The sequence below is a fragment of the Lissotriton vulgaris genome, chromosome 11 (genome assembly GCF_964263255.1).
Source record: "Lissotriton vulgaris chromosome 11, aLisVul1.2, whole genome shotgun sequence".
NCBI lineage: Eukaryota > Metazoa > Chordata > Amphibia > Caudata > Salamandridae > Lissotriton > Lissotriton vulgaris.
Window position 1 is genome coordinate 400,688,485 of NC_141699.1, and position 23,582 is coordinate 400,712,066.

Below are 23,582 nucleotides of genomic sequence, written 5' to 3' on the forward strand. Positions count from 1 at the left end.
CAGGTATAAACAAACATACAAAAATATACATAAAAACAAATAACTTTTGACTTTTTACAAAGTCATGCCATTGATAACACATATTAAAAACATTGAACTGTATTTTTTTACACAGGCACTTTCAGTCCAGAAGTCTATCTACTCGGTGCTGCACCTATCACTTTACACCCAACAATCCCTTCACAACCAATGGCAGGCCGGAACACTGATGTGGACATGCAGGGAAGACATAGGGGCACTCATGTTCATTCAGTGCCTGGCCTATGTGCCGAAAGCCTGCACAGCGGGCATGTCTTTTTAAGTGCTGTCTGTGAACTGGTGGCAAACAGGGTCTGTCTGAAGGGCAGCCAGAGTGTTCACACTGCAGAAATGCTTATTTTCTTTTATATGGTGCGCATGTAGTCCGAGTTGAAGCCAGAGCCCTTTAATAAAACGCACACTAGACACTGTATATTATGTACATTCAGAGCCGAAACAACTAAATCATGATGCCTCATCAGAAGTAGTAAGTGCTATATAAATAAATTGCCGTTCACACATGTCCTCATTACAGAAGTGCTCTCTCAATGAACGAAGGTTGTGAGTGAAGAATTTAAAGACCCGCAAGAAGGAGGGAGCGTCCTGGCCAGAAGAGGCGCAATATATAAAACAAGCATTTGCAATGCAATAGGTCTTACATTCGTTAGATTTTGAGTTATTGGCATTGTAAATGACAATGCCTTTTATTTATGTGTTGGTTTTTAAAACATAAATAAAAGGCATTGTCATTTACAATGCCAATAGCTTAAACTCTTGCAAATGTGAGACTTATTATATTGCAAATGCGTGTTTATTTAATTAGCAGTCGGGTCATTATGGCAACTGTGGAACATACTTTAAAGTGTGTGCTAATTATATTTACTGCTATATTCAATGTTTCAAGTTTGGAGGTGATTTTATTAATGTATTTACTGGGAATAATGAAAGTGTAACCAGATGGTGGCTGGTATGGGGCTGTGGACCAAGGTCAACTGTGAGATAATATGCACTGGAAAGGGGTGGTAGAAAAGTGGATAATCAAGGCTGTAAGGGAATGTGCTGCAGAGTCAGGGGTCAGTTGGAGGGATTCTCCCTGAAGGCTCACACAGAGGGAGCCGAGTATTGTCACCTGCCTGATACACCCACCTCAGAAACCTCCTCTTCCCATCAAAGGGACAGGCCATAACATGGAAAAAACACTTTTTGAGAGTGATAACAGAAAGAGATTTGTAAAAGAGCGCATTTTACTAGGATTAGTAAGACTAAGAAGAGATAAAGGACGGCCCAGAAGCAGGCCTGGCTAGACATAGAAGAGACAAATCGGGCCCGCATTGGCCCACCCGAATGCACCCTTGGCCCACCCAAATAAAAATTCCTGGAGCCGGGCCTGATTGTTAGTGTCTGTCTGCAGCTAGACTTCCAGCCCTGGATATCGACCCTCAACTCCAGGGTACTTTGTTTACTCACTGAGGACATTAGCCTGTTGGTTTTAAATTTTAACTTTTCAGAGCGGCGCGAGAAAGCGACACTGAGAATCCCGGGAAAGCAACACAAACCTTAAAAGGTACCAGGATCTATCTATGCATAAGGCTACATATAAGCTCTCTCGTGCACCATGTTTTACTGCTTCCTCTGATCTTTTGCTTTGTGATTGTATTGATGTTTCCCATGTTCGATTTAACTACCTAGAAGGTGGTTCTTTCAAGTTACATTCAGTTTCTATCGCATGCACGTGTTGCCCCCAATGAAGGAACCTGAACTCAGGCGCCAAGAGGTGATTCACTTTGCAGAGTGCGCTAAACAAGAAAACCCACGCGCCAACTAAGAAAACCCACTCACTCACTTTGCCTAGCCCGATCAATAACAGGAACTAAAATATGATAACAAAAATCCCGCTGTACAAACAACCAGTTAATAATGTAGTTAATGTCAAAGCAAGTTTTATGGTCCCGGCTGCGCAGGATTGGCTCGTGCCACGCGGAGCGCGCCTGCCAGACAGAGGGGGAATAAAGTGTACACTCACTGCCTGGTCTGCGCATATCTCACCGGGCAGCGGGACTCCAGCAAGACCGGGCCTGGAACAACAGCCCGTCCCCAGCCGCCCCTGTATAACCGGGACAAGCGGCGCCCCTGTGCTGCCGGAAGCTGGCGGGACCAGTGGGGACCATTCCGGGACAGTCTGAGCAGGAGGGTGCAGAGAGGTGGGAACAGTAAGGTTCTCGAGGGGTGTTGAGACCTGCAGGGAGCAGGATGCAGTGGGCCTTGCAGACGGCGCTCTTGGCCGCTACCGCCCTCTGTTGGGTAAGTCTGCCGTAACTCACAGTGTTGTTCGGTGAAGAGTGCGGTGACTAGGGACGGCTTTAGCGCGTTGGCGTGAGTACCACCTTCTCCACACATTCCCTCGCTACCACCCTCCAGCAGTGCCTCTCATCTCTCCATAGCCTCTCTTTGACATACATTTAATTTTTTTAGCTACTCATAGTTTACTCACACTCACTTCGGCACCTGCATGGGCCGCGTTCTTTGCAGCAGGCACATTAACCCTCCACGCTATTTTATAATGAGACAAAACTGCTGCTGGACAGAACTCCGATCACTCGCCCGCCCATAGGAAGGTTCTTCACCAGGGTTATCTTGTCATTTTTATTGTTGCCTTACAATTGGTGGACGCACGTGTTTTTAAACCAAAGGTTTGTTTTAAACACAGCGACTCCCACCAAAGCCAACCCAAGGTGTCGCTGCACCGGGCGCACAACTCTAAAGCCGGCCCTAGGACAGGAGGCATTCGATCCCCGGGCCGGCGGCAGATAAAACCAGCACCATGTGACTCTGGGCAATAGCTTGCTTAGTGTTCTCGACGACCCTCAGCGCCTAGAGACCCTAACGCTTTACAAATGTGGATTATTATTAACGTCACTATGAATCTTTAGATTCCAACTCTTGTTTTTTTCTCTTACGTTTTCCCAATTTAAGCCTTTTGCTGCCTGAGTCTTTTTGCACAAATGACATGCACGTGGATTACAGAGTGCAACCAAATGGTATTCGTTTCTGAAGTACTTAAAAACAGCACACAATGAGTAGTCTCTGTATTACTAGCTTAAAAATACAAACTCTGGGTTCTTGTGTCATATACACAATACAATTACGTGGGTCCTATAGTTTATCGGTATATCCCCAGGGGCTTAGCTTGAGGGTGGGGGCGGGGGTGGCAGAGGGTTGATGTATTATACCCACCTAATAAATATATTATCAAATAGATAGTTAGGTAAAAGTGCTTTCAGTCGGTTATGCTAAGGTGTGTGTCGGATTTCACCTGGGGTTTTTAAATAGACCAAAAAAACACATGGGCGCGCGCACACCCACTCTCTCTCTCCCTCTCTCGCTATCATCTGTTTGAGGGCCTTAAAACATGGATATATTTGAGAAAATACTGTTTTAAGTACTCCTCACAATCCGCAATCCGTTCCATTTCCACTGGCCCTCAATTCCCCCTCATGCGCTGCTTCCCATATAATGAGTAATATTATATGCCAGGGTGATTATCGGAAATTATGAAGTTCGCCCCCGCATAGCCCTCCCCCCTCAACCCCCCCCCCCCCCCCACTCCCCCAGTTTTACTGACCAAGCGACGTCCCTGTATATCGGTAAAATTCTCCAATAACAATGCGCCCGCTCTTTTGTTTTGTCATATTTCAATAAACGACATATTGCATGTTCGAATAGAGTTACTGTACTAGCTACAGTGGCATTAAACTCACGATTAATAGGACTGTAGTCATACCACTGAATTACTTTCAGAATTAACGGACTTTTCTTATGAATTACACATTCACCCAATGGAGAGACTTGGAAATCATTTAATTAACTTATCTGTAATTTATGACAATCGTTTTTAAAGCTATAATGTACGGTTGTGTTTTATCTTGTGCTTTTCTGATCTTTTTCTAAAGATCGAATAGAGATTTTGAATTGAACAATTAATTGCTATTTTTTCAGCATCCCTCAGTGTCTTGATCACATCTATGAAAGTCTTTGAATAATCAAAACACGAAGTCCAATTTCATTCCCATTGATTAATTAGAATTCTCTGAAACACAAACGTTCCGCTTATTTCACTATCAGTTGTTAGCAGAACATTGCTAAGGGCGTCTCCAACAACATGGCAAATGCAAGTAACTCGTGTTTTTAAACATCTAATTAACATTTTTTTTTTAAACTTGGCCTAAAGCCCCATTTTGTAACAAAATGAACGATGTTGATATGTTTAATACAGATGACAGATTATTAAATATTATACCTTAGAATATAACATACTCTTTTCTTTAAACATGTTTCTATACTTACCATGAAAAATCCTTTATTTACAATTCACCTAAAAATACATATTGAATAATTGGAGTATAATAGACTTAAAAGGCTATCTTGGAGTTCCGGCGAAATTTACAAACTTTCGATCCCATACTTTATTATCAAATCAACAAAAATCTTGATATATCATTGCGACAAAATACAGGGGTCCCATAAAGTAGTACTTTTGTTATTTGTATTTATACTAATTTCTTTCTCTCGGAAAGTTTTCACATAATTTAACATGATACATAACTAGGCAAATCAATAGACATAAATTAGGTCATTATTGTATATTGTGCGGTTGAGATTGGATGCGTTGTCAACATTTCGTGTGAATGTATTCAACATAGGCAATTTCTGCAAAGTCGCCATAGCTGTATTTGATGTTTATAAAGATGTTTTTATGCCTGAGCAGGTTCTTTTGCAGGTCTGATTTTTTTGTTTTAGAAGGTGTGAGTTGAGGGCATTTATTTTTAAATATAAGTGGAAGCGTATGGCCATAAGCTGAGTGATAAAGTGTTCTATAAAAGGAGCTTCTTGCATCTCCAAAAAACTGGAACATGACGAAGCACAAGGGTATATGGATAGCGGGATGAAATATGGGGTCTGTTATGTGATAAGATGGAAGATGGAAGAGAAGCCCCCTGCAGTATTCTGAAAACAAGTGTGCTGCATGTATTGGGCTTTATTTTAGGCTGAATGTCAACTGTCTTGGTGTCTGTGGAAGGATGGAGGGGAGTCTGTGGAAGTTGAAGAGAATACTGGCTGCACAGTTCATGACCGAGTTGGGGATGGAGATGGATGGCTGGGAGATCGAACAGTACACTGTTCCAGGAGGCTCCTTTGAACATTGTAAGGGTGTCAGTTGAGGGATCTACAACTTTGGAATAGAAGGCCTTGACTAATCTTTCTAATGATCTGTATCTGGACCCTAGCCGTAGACGAGGTGAATACATGCAGCTATACGGAAGAGCTGAACATGCTGCGGGTCCTTACTTATGTTTCCTGTAAACATGCAACATATAATATAGATTTATGTATGCATAGAAATATTATCAGAACCATTATATATGGCAATATAGGAACATATTGCACATTACCCTCTATTTACTTTTAGATCACCTCTTTATTTTAAGTTAAGTTAAGTTAAGTTAAAATTTGGTAGAGCGCAACAGCTGCCCCAGCAAAGGGGCGTCCCGGCGCTAAAGAACCACAGAATCATCATCTGGGGGGGAGGGAGCCAGAAGTCAAGGACCTAAAGGGGGGGAAACAGAAAGGTTTTGACAGCTCGCCGGAAGGCCAACAGGTTTTCCATAGAGCGAACGTTTGCTGGCAGACTGTTCCAGAGTTTGGCTCCTAGAACTCTAAAGGAACGTCCGCCAGTGCGAGCTAACTGTGTGCGGGGAACTGTCAAGAGATGTTGGCCAAGAGAGCGCAAATTGCGCTGTGGCACATAAGGGGAAAGGAGAGGGCAGAGAAGTTCAGGCCGTCCAGTTTTGAGAATTTTGAAGATCATAACAAGAGCTTTAAACTGGATGCGGGACTCAATCGGCAGCCAATGCAGTTTCCGTATAGTGGCTCTAGCCGAACACCTACGGGGAAGTCCAACCAACGTTCTGGCAGCGGTATTCTGTATGCGCTGCAGGCGCACAATCTCAGCTTTGTTGGCGCCCAGGAGTAACACGTTAGCGTAATCTAGGCGGGATAGAATAGTGGCTTGTATGATTGTTTGACGGACCTTGGAATCGAAGAAGCCAAGTATCGGATTAAGGCTCCTCATCAAGCCCACACAGGTGGCCGCTACTCTTTTTGTGTGGGTTTGGAAATTGAGTGAAGAATCCATCCAGACACCAAGGTTTTTGACCAGGGATTTGGGAGGAGGAATGGTGCCTAACGACAGAGGCCACCAGTGTTGGTTCCAGTAGTTGGTGTTCTTACCAAGGAGCAGTACCTCCGTTTTGCCTGCATTAAGCTGCAGGCAATTATCTGTCATCCATTGGGCTACGGCAGCCAGCCCATCCCTAAACCTCGCTGCAGAGATGGAGGGGCCTTCTGTAAGAGTGATAGCTAGCTGAGTGTCATCAGCGTATGACACCAGCGAGAGGCCCCATTCTCTGGCTACTACTGCAAGCGGTTGAACATATAGGTTGAAAAGGGATGGGCTGAGTGCGGAGCCCTGGGGTACTCCCTGTCCGATGTAGTGGGACTGGGAGAGGAAGGGAGGGGCTGAGACCTGAAAAGACCTGTCCTCCAGAAAGGATCGGAACCAGTCCAGTGCACGGTCTGAAATACCTGCCATGTTCAGACGGTGAAGTAGAATGTTATGCGATACCGTGTCAAAGGCCGCGCTGAGATCTAGTAGGATCAGCGCAGCACTTTGACCTTTTGGGGTATTTACTTTGCATTTTTTCCCAAACAGGGAAATGTGTATTGTAAACAATAAGTAAAATACTAGCTTATTCTGTTTGGTTGTGTGTCTTAAAATAAAAGAAACATATTTAATTATGCAGATAACAATGTAGAGTTTTTGCATTTTTTGATTTAAAAAAACACATTCCATCTGTAGATGGGTGAGACTGTTGTAGCTAACAATGGTCACTGATTTAAATTAGAATGTTCAGCTTTTGTTTAGCTTTCATGAGCAGAATGCTGATAATATACCAAATGCAATGTTCATGACCTCACCTTTGATGTAACAACTGACTTCACTGTTAGTGTAGTGGCGCGTAACTGTGGCAGCAACATTCCCTGCCTGAAAGTTAATGCAGCGAGAGTAGTGGAGATTCGTACTATTTCGGCCACTCTTCTGATTCTGTGGCGCATGCAGCACGCTGCCAGAGTTTAAAAATGGCAGTGCGACTGTGAGTAACACAGGCCTCAGGCTGCAGGCATTATAATATGCCTCTTACTGTCTGACCATCTTGTCGGAGAGTGAGTGCATGAAAAACGATAACATTTGGCGTTGATACCCGATTCGGGTCAAGTTCGCGCTATATAAAACTCTGTAAAATAAATAAAAAATAAATACATTTGGTTTTGCATTGCTCTGAGCAGTTCACCACCAAATGTTTTAGTTTTTCATGCATGCACTCTCCAAGTCCGACGGGCCTCCATTTTTTGGTTTTCGCCTAAATTACACCCTTATTATATTTTATGTTTAACATTTAGTTGTATGAAGTAAAAGAAAATGTTTCCCTTTTGGTAATTTATTAACCTAAAGACCAGTCACATCACACCTATTCACTCATCTCAGGCACTCTACTTAAGCCAGTAGCAAATTGTGAAACACTTACAAGGAAGAATTGCACTCAGAAATATATCAAAACAGACTTTTTATTCTCCAGTTAAAAACATTACCCCAAATGTACACATGTATAATTAAAAAAAATCTTTTGCAATTAAAAGCACAAAATATATTCACACAGACTGACAGGAGAAACATAGGACAATTAACAATTGACTTTGTCAGACAGGAGAAAAATAAGACAATTAACTTTGTCTTTCTGATGTTAATTTAGAATCACCTGGTACAACAGGGGGCTGAGTTTTCCTTCCCTATCACCCGATACTCTTGACCCCTCCAAATTTAACAAACCCTAGAGCGTTGACGCGTTTCGGTAGTCTTAAATTGTTACAACCACCTTCATCAGGACAGTTAGAATATGTTTCTCCTTATTATTGATGTCACCTAATACAAAATAAAACAAAACATTCTTTTACCTTTCCAACATAAAACCAATGGTTAAACATCAATGTTGCAACATTAAATAGAGCCCGGCTGCTACAATCTCATCTAAACTGAGCTCGGGTGTACATGCACAGTGTAAGACATTACAACATTGCTAGCAAGCCTGCAGACATTTATTAAAACATCATCTGAACCGGCACGTTATAGAATATTCCAATATTATTAACAAGGTTGCAGACATATTTCAAACATCATACGATGAAGGTTCACAGACCCCCCATACACACACATATGTATCTCTGTAGACAGTGATTCATTGTCCCCACCCTTTCTTCTCCCCTATTTCTCTTTGTAAGTGCTTCACTCATAGTGCAGTATTAAAAAACATTCTCTCCTATACACACACCCGTTCACTACACATTCCGTATATTTCGTAACTCACCTGTGCAATCGCACACGAGTGAGAATCTTTCTCAATTTTCATCAGCAGGATATTTCAATGTGACACTAAAACAATCTATGAGATATAATATAGATACTGTTAATGATCCATATCTATTGGACCATCATCATATTGCAAGTTCTTTCACCTCTCCATTTTATACATGGGGAATTACCTATAAAACAGCTCGTATTCGTTTCTTAAAAGAGTTCACTTGGCCCTTTAGTTTGGTTAACTTCAAGCAGACCCTGTCGGTCTAAACATAAATATACGAATGAGGCTCACTGATATAGACCTCGCGTATTTCCGCTACATCATATTATTCTGTTTGTGATTACCTTATTCCTTGATGTGCGGCGATGGTTTATATACCAGTGCGTGGGTTTTTGCTTGTGAATATTCTCCACATAATCACCTTTATTTTAAAAAGGAAGGAAAAAGGCCATTCTGTATTTTTAATGTATATATTCTATTTAACTAGCACAGACACCAATAGTCATTACTATCTTATAGGTAAATAATCTCTCACCTATTTATCATGGTGACCAGAATTTAATGTTGGTTCTTGGACCCGGGGTATTTGATAATCGTGGCTGTATCCATCATAAGAAAAAATGAAAATAAATGAGATAGTTACATCTCATTCATCAGTGTTTTAAAGAAAATCTTAGAACATGTTTCCCCACCCCACATTCAGTTGCACAGAGTGATAATAATGTACATATTAAAGCTAATTAATGACTGCTGTCCATGTTTTTCAAATGACATCGTCTGTTATGTAGAGGGATGGCAATAGCACAGTCTGCTGGCTAAATAAGCTGAAATCTTTCTGCTGACAAACACAACTGCAACAATTTCAGCGTTCTACTGCAACACCCATTGCTTTTTGACACCGACCTATATTTACAAGGATGGGCCAGCACCAAAAACTAAGGCCAGGTAAAACCTGGTCTAAGGATGGCGATATGAAGAGAAAAATGATATTTCTCCTCATATTTTGCTCTTTCTATATGTGCTGTATGCTGCAGCACACAAATAAACAGCAAATTGACTTTAAAGATTGTTTATGTGCAGGAAGGCTTTCCAGTACATATCAATCAACCCTGCAGTATAGGCACCTTTGCAACATGGTGCAAGGGTGCCTGCGTTAGCACTAGGCAGCTTTTTTAGCACCAGTGCTCGGAGAAACACAGGGATGCACTGTATTTTTGTAAATACAGCGCATCTCTGTGTTTTGAAAATGTCAGAGCACGTTGTTGCCAAATTTGGTGTTGCACCACACTCTGACATTTTCTTGTACATATCTTCTGATATTTTTTGTAAAAGGTGACAGCTGAAAGGCGCCTTCAGGTCTACAGAAAGGCACTGACCGACTGCATGTCTGGGCGAACATGTTTTGTTTTCTTAACTCGTATTTCCCTGAAGTGAGCACAGAAGAGAGGCAAGATTTGAGGAGATGGCATGAATGAGAGATACTTTAGGATGATTTTGCCAACGCAGGCTGCATTCCTGCTTATCACGGTCAGTCAGTGCTGTAGTGGCAACGCACAATTGAATGAATATTCTATTTTAAAAATCTACTTCACCTCTGGGAAAATTTATACTTTGCTTTTAACATTTAACTGAAAAAATCAATATGTCATGCCACTGCAACTAAATGCATTGTTGTTGCACCCTAGATAGTTCATTTATATTAAGATGTAATAAATCATGCAGTTTTTAGTCAAAAGACACGGGCGAAACATATATCTGTGCTCTACCACTAATGAACTTAGGGCCTGTTTACAATGGCAGGGAGACTGCCATCAACAGCCTGTCGGAGGTGGTCTCCCTGCCATTTTCAACAACTTCACTGACCGCCACATTTGGATGGCGACTGGCTGTGTTGCAGTTGGAAAGACGAACCTCCATGGAGCCGCCGGGCTCATGGAGCCTGTCCGTTAATTGGAGGCAGAGTAATTCCTACAATGGTGGTGGTGCCTACCAGGCACTGCTGCCTGTAGGCATTAGAGTGTTCCTTTCCGTCGGCCCTTTCATGGCGGCGAACCTGCCATTAAAAAAATTGGCTGGCAGAAAGGGACGTTGGGGGCCCCTAGCGGGCCACCTTACCCTCTGGCCCACAGACACAGGACCTGGGGCTCACCTATGGTGCCCCCTACATATCCCTGCACCATGTGGCAGGCACCGCATGGTGCCTGCCACGTAGGGAAAGGATATGTGGGGGGTGTCTGTTTGTATTGTGGCGGGTGCTGTGGAGCGCAGCACCTGCCACAATACAGAACATGGGCAATGTGACTGCCACGGTGGCGGGCACATCATAATCAACCCAAGGGCCCTTAGTCTGGTTTCGCAGCATGCAACAGAAACATCCTCTAAATATGAGTGGGGCAGTGCCCCAATGCTCTAAGGCAGAAGCCGCCGCTGCCCAGACTCTCAGTGGAAACACCTGGGAGGGTCATTCCTTGAGAAACAACATCGAGAACCGTCAGGCGTCTACACACCCCTCTTCTGTTTCAGGGACGGTAAAGTCCTTACACTGAGTCTTACATGCTTCCTCGTGGACTCTGTTGTGTAAGAGGGGATGACACATTCGGCATGGATCCGGCCCTCCAGGACTGACTTTGAAGAACCCTGGTGTAAGCTTCAAAGCACTAAGGAAAGAGCGTGAGAAAAGAGACCCAGATGAGGGCAGCGGATGCAGCTGGTTTGGCGAGGGAGAAACATGAATCTGGACCACTCATTTAACTACTGCTAGAGCAACTCAAACCACTGAAGTTGAGACAGCAGGAAGGACCATTGCCCAGAGAGTGTGAAAGTCACAAAATACAATCTTAAATACACGTCACTATCCTTGCTACAAACAAGAAATGTTTTTGATGTGACAATTTATTTCATGCAGATCTTAGTCCTATGCTAGGAAGTATGGGTCAGCCAGACAAATTAGTTCCAGAAGATGTGTAAATCTAAGAAGAGCCAATATCTTTTGAGCTGCCGAAATTGCCTTCTCAGTCATCAAGCCACAAGTCATATTCAGTAATGCAAGTTACCAAGACAAATCATAGATCAAGAAAAGTAACACCAAAAAATAGTTCTTTGACAGAATCGCCATCAAGGGAGTGGGTTGAGCCCTCAAAAGGAAACAGTTCGCATTTAAAAGCATTGTTTAACTGAAGATGGTGGTATTGTAAAACTGATATTGGAAATTCACCTATGTGGTGTAAAGATTCCCCCTTTCTCATAGACACTGTAACATCATAAATGTAATGCCTGAAGCTAAGTTTGCAAAACTACTACAAGCAATAGAGCATTATGAAGATCTAGGCTGAGGGCTCTCATGCACCACCCCCTTGAAGGATATACTTTGGCGCCTCCCGGTCTCAGAGAGATTTTGAATCAATTGACCAAAGCTACAGAGAACACTGTCTTTTCAGTTTGCGGCTTCCTCTCAGAATGGATCTGCTTCAAGAACTTAGCAGCTTCAGCTGTAGTGATAGCATCGCTTCAACAGAACACTTAAAAATTGTTCCATAAACTGACTGGTAGCCTTGATAAGCTCAAAAGCAGGCAAATGAGGCTTCATATTGACATTATGGTCAGAGTGATATCTCACTTTTGGAGAATTCCATTCAATACTCAGCAACAAAGAGAGGCTGAACTGGATAGTTTACTGAGACCACATTATCGAGCCTGATACAGGACCCACCATATAGGTCCCTCTGATCCTCACAGTTCCTAAGAGTAGTTTGCTGGTCAAAGTCCATCTACATGACCTTCTACTCACAACAATATCTACAACTATCTTCAACTCAGTTTCAGTGTCCCATGGCAGCGGAGGTCTTTTAAGAAGAACTAAGGAAGGCAGCACAAAACATTTTTTTGGAGAACACTGGATCACTGGCAGAGCCAAATCTTAAGCTCAACAAAACATAATGTGACTTTTCCTGACCAGGCTGAAGTTCTTCTGCCGTATATCATTTTAAGTGAGTGCATTCTGCCAGACCTGGATGCCAATGGAGGCCTACACTTGCACGGCCTACACTTGTACTCTTCCACACCCATTCCACAGGATCTTTCAACACTGAGGTCATACTTGTGCATAGTGAGTTACTATGCCAGGTATAGTAAGGACATTTCATTGATCAATCCCCCTCTGAAAGACCTCCCAGAGAAGGGACCGCACTTTAGTCCGGGATTGTGAAGTAGTGTTTGACTCAATCAAATGACATACTGTGGAAGTCAGCAACATAGCTTATTTTGATGTTGCACTGAAGTAACTTGTCGTTGATGCTGGTCAAGATAAGATGCTTTCGCTTTCATGCTGATCATGCATAACAGGTTCGCGCTCATTGAGGTGACTTATATCATATGTCACCAAAAGTCTACAAAACTCATAAACTCGAAAAAAGCTTAGAAGTTGTTTATGTGAAGACTGGCAAACTGATGCCACTGTCTCCAACAACCCCAAGGTTGAAATGCTTCCCGAGGCTTGAGACAGTAGAGCAACTGTTTTCACATTATGATTGAGCCGGGGACAATCGCTACCATGCTGAAATCTTTTCAAAGTTTTGACTTGCACACACCTCCTCTCGGTCTCCAGTTACGGAACAATACATATACTACTTGGCGAAGCAAGCAAGAGCAACATAGTGGATCCAACACTAGAGGCTATGTCTGAGAGCTTCATCACACAATGATGGGAGAGATCTGGTCCAGTTCAAGATGTCGAACTGCTGGTGCAGTCATACGTAACTGAAAGTGTTCCGGCATGTTCAAAGTGAACAAGTATATTATTATAAACAGTTAGTAAAGGGAAATTTGCTACTCACCCAAAATCAATATACAATTGGGGATTTGGCCCACTGGGGTCACTGAGGGATTGTGGCTACAAAATCATTATTATGAAAGTAAGGTGGGTTCCTTTTCTTTGATTATCTCATTGAGAAAAAGTTATGCAGCTGTTGTGCACACCAAAGCCTTAGCCATTCAACTCTCCTGTGCTGCTGAAAATGTCACAGCAACCAAAGAGTATTTGAGAAGAGGTAGACATTGACTTATTCTGCCTAACCATGGCTGTTCCCAGCACATCTGCTGATATTATTGTTGAAACCCAACATTAAGTTTAGTACACTCTTATAATTCCTGAGAGTGTAAAATTCAATGAAATTTGGATAAAATATTGAGTTGCAAATATCGGGACATAGAAATATCAGGAAAAAATATTGTGATATAAAAATATTGTGATGCAGAAATATTGTTGCAAAGACTATTGTTTTTTCAGGTAAGGTATATCGTTGTTAAGAATATCATTGTTAATATAATTTTCAATAATATAGTTGTAAAGAATATTGTTTTTTAATTATTTTAATCTGGTTTACTTCATATATCAATTTTATGTGTTACTATTGTTTGTATAATTGTTATTAATTTTTTTAAATATAGTTTGTAATTTTAAGTGATTTAGAATTATTTTTCATTAAACTACCAATAGTAATTTATAGTCTTGTAGCGGGTTGTTGGGCTTTTTGGGGGATAGGGTAGGAACTTAATTAAGTAATGATTAATTATTAATTAATTAATAATTTTAAGTATATGCTTGATATTAATGATGTATATTATTTAATACTGATTTATTTTACTTATTTTTTAGGGGTGGGTTTCTACATTCGTAGCGGTATAGGGTGGGAAGTTAATTAGGTAATTATTCATTAACAACGAATTTATAATTTATTATTAATTATTTAAGTGAATATTAATTATATAAACTGTAAAATAACCATATATTTTAGTTATATTTTAGGTGTAGGCTGGCGGGTTTATAAGAGTATAGGGTGGGAAGTTAATTGATAATTAACAATTAATGATATCAGTCAGTCAGAAATAACTTTATTTTACCGACACATCGACATAAAAAGTATTCTACAGATATATAAATAGAAATAAAAAGAGGTATTATTAAAAAATTAAATGACAAGTATTCAAACATAATTCATAATCATAAGCTAAAAGGAGAACATTTGCTCGTAAGTATACAAAAATATTGCACAACCCAATGCCTTGAGTTGCATATTAAGGGGCCCATTAGGATGGCGGGCAGATTGCCCCCGCCAGGCCAGCAGTGGTCACTGCCGGCCTGGCGGGGGCAATCCGCCCGCCATCCGCTCCGGAATGACCCTGCCATATTAGTATGGCAGGGGGGTCCGCGGTGGACGGAAAGACCGTCTGCCGCATTTCCGCCCGGTCCCCTTGCGACTGAGGCGGAAAAGGGTTTATATGGTGGCGGTGTCTATCAAACACCGCCAGCCATATTAGGATGGGCCTTTTGAAGATGCTTTTCTGTGGCGGCAATGCCGCCACAGGAAAGGAAGCGGTTTTTGCTATGGGGGCCCCCTGCGGGCCCCCATGGTGAAGGCGAGGTGGGGGGTGCATATGGGGGGACCTGTGGTACCGCCCTGCATTTGCATACAGAATGCGGCAGGCACCACACGGTGCCTGCCCCTTTGTGTATGCAAAAGCATCACAAGCATTTTTTAGCATTGTAGCGGGCAGTGCTGAGCGCACCGCCCGCCACAATGTTAAACATGCATGATGCGCCTGCCACTGTGGCGGGCGCATCCTAATACCCCCCACGGGACCCCGCCCTTATGGCGGTCCCTTCCCCCGATGGGATGGCAGGCGGACTAAGTCCGCTCGTCATCCTAATGACCCCCAAAGTATCAAAATGACAGTCTGATCTTCGATTGCTCAAAGCAGATAAGAGAAAGGAGGCCAAAGAGAAACAGGTAAAAGGTTCAGACAATAACTGAAGATAATATAAGGCCACACAACATTGTTTAAAATTCATTTTACGAATTAGAGGAACAATTAATTTTTTCCTTTCTTCACTATAAAATTTACAAAAGAATAAAAAATGGGGATCATTCTGGGGCGATTGCTTGTCGCAAAGGCAAAAAGGGAGTGCAGTAATCGCATACATTTTGGGCGGATGGCCTAACATGAGGGAGATATAATTTAGAAGAAATTTCATTAAAATGTATCTATGTTGAAGGTTCGTAACAAAGGATAGATAAGTGGAGTTTATATTAGTTAGACTTATGCTTGGGGCAGCACAGTACAATCTTTTTTTTTTAGAAAGTTTAAAATTAATATCGTGTCTCTTCACCTTTAGGTTGACTAGTAGATGTTCCTTCTTGGACATTGCCCGGCACATCTTTGAGTCCTAATCGTGCTAATGCAGACCAACCTCCCGAAAATTGGATTCAACATAACGCAGCCATCTTGTTTTACTTGTACCATCCAGTTTGGGGAGGTCTTTTACAATATCTCTAGTTAGTAAGAGGGTTTCTTTATGCCAGATTGATTGTCACATCATAATTGGTGCAATACAAATCCTGTTCATGATGTAAGGAACTCTCAACTCCAAGTGACAATTATAATTAGAACATGATTGGGGTAGGGAGACCAGATGTTTCAGAAAAGTATCTTCTATGTGTTGCAGTTTAGAGGCATCAGATATTCCCCAAACAGCTGCACCATAAGAGGCAACAGATAAAGTTTTCGCCTCATATACCTTTTTTTCACTTCAATTAATCAATTAAATAATTATTGACTTGATTATTAATTATGTACATTATGTTGTACTGATTAATGTTAGTTATATTTTAGTTGCGGGTTGCTAGGTTAAAAAGTAAAAAATAATAATTATTAATTCATAATTAAATATTTAATTGATTAATAATTATGTAAATTGTTTAATAATTATACATTTTAGTTACATTTTAGGTGTGAGTTGCTAGGTTTGTAGAAGTTTAGAGTGGCAAGTTAACTAAGCAATAATTAAATAACCATTGTTTCTTAAGTGAAAATGAATTATTACACTGGTTATGAATTTTACAAATTGGTTAATTGTTGATCATTTATTTAATATATATATTATATGTTAAGTAATAATGTTTCTATTTAGAGTTTTATGTTGTTTACAAATTATTAGAGTTATTTAATATGTAATGTGTTTAAAGTGAAGGAGTTTACCTACTGTTGCTTAGACTGGAGTGGGAATAGTAAATCTAACCCCCCCTGAAGTCCAACGTTTCCCTACTGTTGCACAGACTGGAGTTAGAATAGTAAATGTAATCCCTTCAAAGTACTACACTTTCTCTACTGTTGCATAAACTGAAGTGGGAATAGTATATCCATTATTCCCAGCCTCCAATACATTTCCTAATATTGGATAAATATATTTTTTGTTAATATTGTTTTATAATTTAAATTTAATAGTATTTGTTTATATTTTTATTTGCTTTAAAATGTTTATAATATTTTTTGTAAAATAGTTTTTCTAACATTTTTTACATTTTATTTGTTTGGTAATTTATTTAATGGTTTGGATTTGAATTGTCAATATTTTTTATGCTTCCCGTAAACACATATATAGAATGTGCTTTTAATAGAAGCAAATTTAAAGAATTAAACAACAAAAATAATAATAATATAATGTAAAAGATATATTTTTAATATTTGAGTTACATTATTTATATATATATATATATATATATATATATATATATATATATATATATATATATATATATATATATATATATATATATATATATATACACATATATGTCGGTTTATATAAGTATATATTTTATATTTTGTATTACAAATTAGTAAGATTAATTTAACTAACATAATAATGGTGTATATAAAAATATTTAAGATTACTACTTTAAACTATATCAATCAATCAATCAATCAATCAAAGCATTTGTATAGCGCGCTACTCACCCGGAAGGTCTCAAGGCGCTTGGGGGAGGGGGGTCCGCTACTGCTCGAACAGCCAGGTCTTGAGTTGCTTCCTGAAGGAGAGGTGGTCTTGGGTCACTCGGAGGTGGATGGGGAGGAAGTTCCACATCTTGGCAGCCAGGTAGGAGAAGGATCTTCCTCCCGTTGTGGCTCCTCGGATTCGGGGGACGGCGGCGAGGGCGTGGCTGGTCGATCGTAGCTGGCGGGTGGGATTGTAGAAGGTCAGGCGGTCGTTGAGGCATCTTGGGCCTTGGTTGTGGAGAGCTTTGTGTGCGTGGGTGAGGAGTCGGAACGTGATTCTCTTGCTGACGGGGAGCCAGTGCAGGTTTCTCAGGTGTTCGGAGATGTGGCTGTGTCGGGGAATGTCCAGGATGAGGTGTGCTGAGGCGTTCTGAATGCTCTGGAGTCTTTTGTGTAGTTTGGCTGTGGTTCCGGCGTAGAGGGAGTTGCCGTAGTCCAGTCGGCTGGTGACAAGGGCCTGGGTGACTGTCTTCCTGGTATCGGTGAGGATCCACCGGAAGATCTTACGTAGCATGCTTAGGATGTTGAAGCACGACGAGGAGACGGCGTTGACTTGTCTGGTCATGGAGAGGGAGGAGTCCAGGATAAAGCCAAGGTTGCGTGTGTGGTCTGTAGGTTTGGGTGCGCTGCCCAGGGCAGGGGGCCACCAGGAGTCGTCCCAGGCGGAGGGCGAGGATCCCAGGATGAGGACTTCCGTCTTATCTGAGTTCAGTTTCCCGCGGTTGTTCATCATCCACTCGGCTACGTCTTTCAATCCTTCGTGTAGGTTGGTTCTGGCGGTGGCAGGATCGTTGGTGAGGGAGAGGTTCAGCTGGGTGTCGTCGGCGTAGGAGGTGATGTTGAGGTTGGGTTGGCGTGTGATGGCCGCAAGGGGGCTCATGTAGATGTTGAACAGCGTGGGGCTGAGTGATGATCCTTGTGGTACGCCGCAGATGACTTCAGTGGCCTCGGATCTGAACGGGGGGAGGCAGACTCTCTGTGTTCTTCCGGCAAGGAAGGAGATGATCCACTCCAGTGCCTTCTCCTGGATTCCAATGTTGTTGAGGCGCTGCACTAGGGTGCGGTGGTAGACCGTGTCGAACGCCGCAGAGAGGTCCAGGAAGATGAGGGCCGCTGTTTCCCCGTTGTCAAGCAGGGCTCGGATGTCGTCAGTGGCTGCGATGAGGGCGGTCTCGGTGCTGTGGTTGGCCCGGAAGCCGGACTGCGAGTGGTCAAGGGATCCATTCGTCTCGAGGAAGGCTGCCAGCTGTCTGTTGACGGTCTTTTCGATGACTTTGGCAGGAAAAGGAAGGAGCGAGATGGGGCGGTAGTTTTTGAGGTCGGTGGGGTCCGCTGATGGTTTCTTCAGTAGGGCGCTGAGTTCGGTGTGCTTTCAGCTCTCTGGGAGGGTGGCGGTGTCGAAGGAGGCGTTGATGATGTCCCGTAGATAGGGCGCAATGGCGGAGTGGGCCTTGTTGAAGACGTGGTGGGGGCAGGGGTCGGTTGGAGATCCGGAGTGGATGGTATTCATCGTGCGGATGGTGTCTTCGGTGTTGACCGGGGTCCAGGCGCGGAGGGTGGTGGTGGGGGGCGTTGGTACGGTCATAGGGTGCGTTGGCTGTGTGCTGAAACTGTTGTGTATGTCTGCGATCTTGCTGTGGAAGAACGCGGCAAGCGAGTTGCAGAGGTCTTGCGAGGGAGTGATGTCGTTGTTTCCGGCGCTGGGGTTGGAGAGCTCTTTGACGATGTTGAAGAGTTCCTTGCTGTTGTGGGCGTTGTTGTCTAGTCGTTCCTTGAATGCGGTTTTCTTGGTGGTGTGGATCAGCTGGTGATGTTTTTGGGTGGCGAGCTTGAGGGTGGTCATGTTGTCTGTAGTTGGGTCTCTGCGCCAGGCTTTCTCGAGGTACCGGCAGTTCTTCTTGGAGCTCTTGAGTTCGTCGGTGAACTAGGATGCTTTCTTGGTGCCGGGTCTGGCGGGGGGGGTCTTCAGTGGAGCGAGGTCGTCTGCGCAGTTGATGATCCACTTCGTGAGGTTGTTGTCAGCTTGGTTGGGGTTCGCTGACTTGGCGGTAGGGTTCTGGCTCAGGGATGTGGTGAGCTGGTCGGCTGAGATCTTGTTCCAGCTTCTGCGGGGGACCTGTTGCGGGTGGTGGTGGTGCGTGGTCTTGCTGAAGCTGAAGTGGACACAGCTGTGGTCTGTCCAGTGGAGTCCGGAGGCGTGGCTGAAGGAGATGTCCTTGCTGGAAGAGAAGACGGGGTCAAGCGTGTGGCCGGCGTAGTGCGTGGGGGTGGTCACCAGTTGCTTGAGTCCGAGGTTGGCGAGGTTGTCCAGCAGGGTGGTGGTGTGGCAGTCTTTGTTGTTCTCCAGGTGGAAGTTGAGGTCCCTGAGGAGGATGTAGTCAGCGGAGGGGAGGGCATACGGGCTGATGAAGTCAGCGATGTCTTCGCTGAATTGTGCGCGTGGTCCCGGGGGTCTGTAGATGAGGGTGCCTCTGAGGGTGGTCTTGGGGTCGGTGTGTATCTGGAAGTGCAGGTGTTCGGCGGCTGTGAGGGTGTTGTCGGAGTTGGTCGTGATGCGGATGGTGTTCTTGTGGACGATGGCGATGCCTCCTCCAGTCTGGTTGACGCGGTCTCTCCGGGTGATCTTGTATCCGTCCGGGATGGCGATGGCGATGTCGGGTGCTGAGGAGGCGTTCATCCAGGTTTCCGTGAGGAAGGCAACGTCTGGAGATGTGGTGTCGAGGAGGTTCCAGAGTTCCACGGTGTGCCTGTGGACGGAGCGGGTGTTGAGCAGGATGCATTTCAGGTGGTTGCTACCGGTACTCGTCTCGGCGGGTGTGGTGCAGGTCCGGATGCAGGAGAACTTGCAGGATTGGCAGGTGAAGGGTCCGTGGGTGCGTCCTTGGGTGGCTCGGTGGCAGCCGGGGATCCGGCCGGTGTTGACTGCGTTGAGGGTGGTGTAGTTGTAAGTCCGGCGGGTGGGCTGGCATCTTCGGGGGCCAGGGGGTCTGGCGCTGGGCGCGGTCCAGGCACGAACGGGCACAGACAGGCTTGCCTTTGGCGCGTCTTCGGCGCACAATCGGCACGTGCGCTGCGCGTGGACGCTGCGCGCACGCGCGGCCTCTGCCATAAATGGAGAGTGGGGGGAGGAGGGAGGAGCAGCTGGGAGGCGGGAGCGGGACGGCGAATGGGGATCGGGGATGAGAAAGGGGGCGGGGCCGCAGGGGAGCAGCGGCGGGGGTCGGGAAAGGCAGGAAACGGCGGGAAGGAGAGCGGAGGTGGCGGCGAGGGGGAAGGCCTGAGGGCGGAGTCCCTGGAGGCAGCGGCGGCAACAAGCAGGAAGCAGCGGTGGAGACCAGGCACACGGGGGCCATGCGGTAGGTGGAGCGACTATACATATATATATTCACTGAAAGAACCATAGCTTTCACACCAGTTATAGTTAGGTGGAAATTTTACTCGCATAAAACCATTGAAATTCCCACGTTATAGTTAGTTGGACTCACTATAACTTGCGCGTGCAATGGACTGCTGATGACATCACATATTACATCACTCATGACATGGTCAGTGACATCACTCATGACATCACTGAGGACATCTCAAATTACATCACTGATGACAACATCCTTGTGACAAAGTGGCAGACCTCCTATCAGCATAAAATAACCTTTGACACACACATTCAAAAATAGAAACTAACATTTTCTTAAAAAAGGAGAAACCAATACCAATTACAACAACTTATTAGGTAATTCCAACATCTACAAACACATCCACTCATTCACCAACAGTTCTATATAGTCACTCATGCATGTACTTACTCATCATATGTACTCATACACCTATACATCCTGTTACACACTAATACTCATCCATATAGTTACTCACACACAAATTCACACATGTAAAAAACCATTTACTTGATTATACTGCTATATACACACCATTACACATACTTCTACAGAAACGGAAACATATTTACTCTCTTAAACAATCAATCAATTATAAAAACACATACTCACTAACCCACCCATACACACAATCATCCACCCATACAGTCTTGCACTCATGCTGTCTCCAAAATACATACAAATAGTGAGTCACTCATTCATGCATCTGTGCTCTAAGTAATATCCCCCACCGAACCATACAGACATTGATACTGATACTCAAAAAAAACAACTAATAACCCATATACACACTCATGTAGCTACTCACCAACCCATGCAGCCGCTTATACACAAAGTGAGACACAGATACAGATATTTAAATATTTAAACATTACTCGCTAATATATGTATTCACTAAGATACATTTAATAAGTCAGTTAACCAATCAATTTTACACAAAAAACATCCATTTAGACATTTATTTACCCATGTATTCTTCCATCAACCTTATATAAAAAAATATTTATTTTTCAGAAAGATACACATTCACTGGATGATGTCATCAGTGATGTCATTTGAGATGTCACTGACCCGAAACGAGTAGAGTGTTTGCCTGTAAATTGTCAGATTAAAGGCTGTTGGGAGATTCAAGTGTTTGTGTAGCTTTTTTCAGGAAATGCATTGAAAAAGCATCTGACCATATATATATATATATATATATATATATATATATATATATATATATATATATATATATATATATATATATATATATATGTAGGAAGCAATATTTTTTTTCAATCTTTTTGTACATATCATTATAAGGATAGGGAAACAATATTTTCTGTTTGCCGTAAAAAAAAATATATAATGTGCTCTTAATAGTAGCAAATTTAAAGAATGAAACAAAGAAAATAATATTATGTAAAATAGATATTTTTAATAATTGTGTTACAGTATATATATATATATATATATATATATATATATATATATATATATATTCCAAGGCACACTGGGTTCTGCTGGGACCTCCTCCCGTAGTCAGGTGGCGCGAAATTTCGGCAAACCCTCAGCCGAATGATTTCAATGAAATATCCAAAGTTCTGCCCATAAGCAAAGTCGCGCACTCAAGGAGATTCAGTTGTGAAAGTTTTTAATCACCGGATATCGCTAGCGATATCCGGTGATTAAAAACTTTCACAACTGAATCTCCTTGAGTGCGCGACTTTGCTTATGGGCAGAACTTTGGATATTTCATATATATATATATATATATATATATATATATATATATATATATATAAACACACAAATATGTGTGTTTATATAAGTATGTATTTTGTATATTATATTAAATAATAGTAAGATATCTTTATTTAACATTATATTAATGGTAGATATAAAAATATTTAAGATTAACTAATATATATATATATATATATATATATTTATACTAAGAAACAATATTTTTGCATGTTTTTTAACTATATCAGTAGGAAGCAATATTTTTTTTCAATATTTTTGTACGTACCATTATAGGGATAGGGAAACAATATTTTGTAACCAATATTTTTGACACAACATTTGTGTTACATATGTAAATTAAAGGGCATGGTTTAAATACAAGCCACGCTTTCACCTGATAGCGACTTGTACTCGCACACTCTTTAAACAGTGTTGTTCTTTGCACCACACTGCTTAGTTACGAGTTCAGGTAGCCCATTAGCCACTTGATCTCAGAATGGGACCGTTACATGTGGTCCTTTTTAATTTCTTTAACATACCTGCAAGTTAATTTGAAGGTGTAACACGACTTCCTGTGTTACCGGGCCACGTTTTGAAATATTATTGGTTTTCTTTGCGTGATAATTTCCACAGGCTGAACCTATACCCCTAAGTAAATAACCATCTACTTATCTCAGTGGGATTCTTTATACCAATAGCTGCCTTTTAATACTTTACTTCAATACATCACTGCCATTTCTTTACTATAAGTGGCAGACCAACATTGACTCAGTGAATTTTACACAAACTACATCAGTTCTTTACGATCCAGGTGCAAAGTAGCATTGACTGCTCTTCCATATCATTAATTTTTTAGATTACCCTATATCCTTTCTAATCCTACATATGCTTTCATTTTTAAATGGCTCCCTTTTTAGGTTGAGCCTAGAGGCAGCGCGCATGCGCTGCTTTGCGAGGCATGCTGTATTGCAGTATGTTCTCGTAACCCCGCCCACTCTTTGCTCATATTTGTCATTGGCTTGTGTCATTGTCCTTCGTAAATGCTGGCTTCTGATTGGTGAATAGGTGTGTTTGTCCCTCCTTAGTACCGCTTTCTCTTCATTTGTACCCACTCATGAGCACTGGCCCTTTTACTTCG

At 42.5% G+C, this 23,582-nt stretch overlaps 1 protein-coding gene across 2 annotated transcripts in view; it reads left to right on the forward strand.

Annotated features, from left to right (window-relative positions):
- Positions 1 to 1,946: 1,946 nt before the first annotated feature.
- NPC1L1 (NPC1 like intracellular cholesterol transporter 1) overlaps positions 1,947 to 23,582 on the forward strand; it is a 166,738-nt gene continuing 145,102 nt past the window's right edge. The window contains exon 1 of one of the 2 annotated variants that reach the window (XM_086943433.1): positions 1,947 to 2,319. In XM_086943433.1, coding sequence (XP_086799559.1) covers positions 2,269 to 2,319 — 51 coding nt within the window. In that variant the 5' untranslated portion in view covers positions 1,947 to 2,268. The remainder of the gene's footprint in view (positions 2,320 to 23,582) is intronic. The other variant, XR_015300916.1, reaches the window with a different exon arrangement.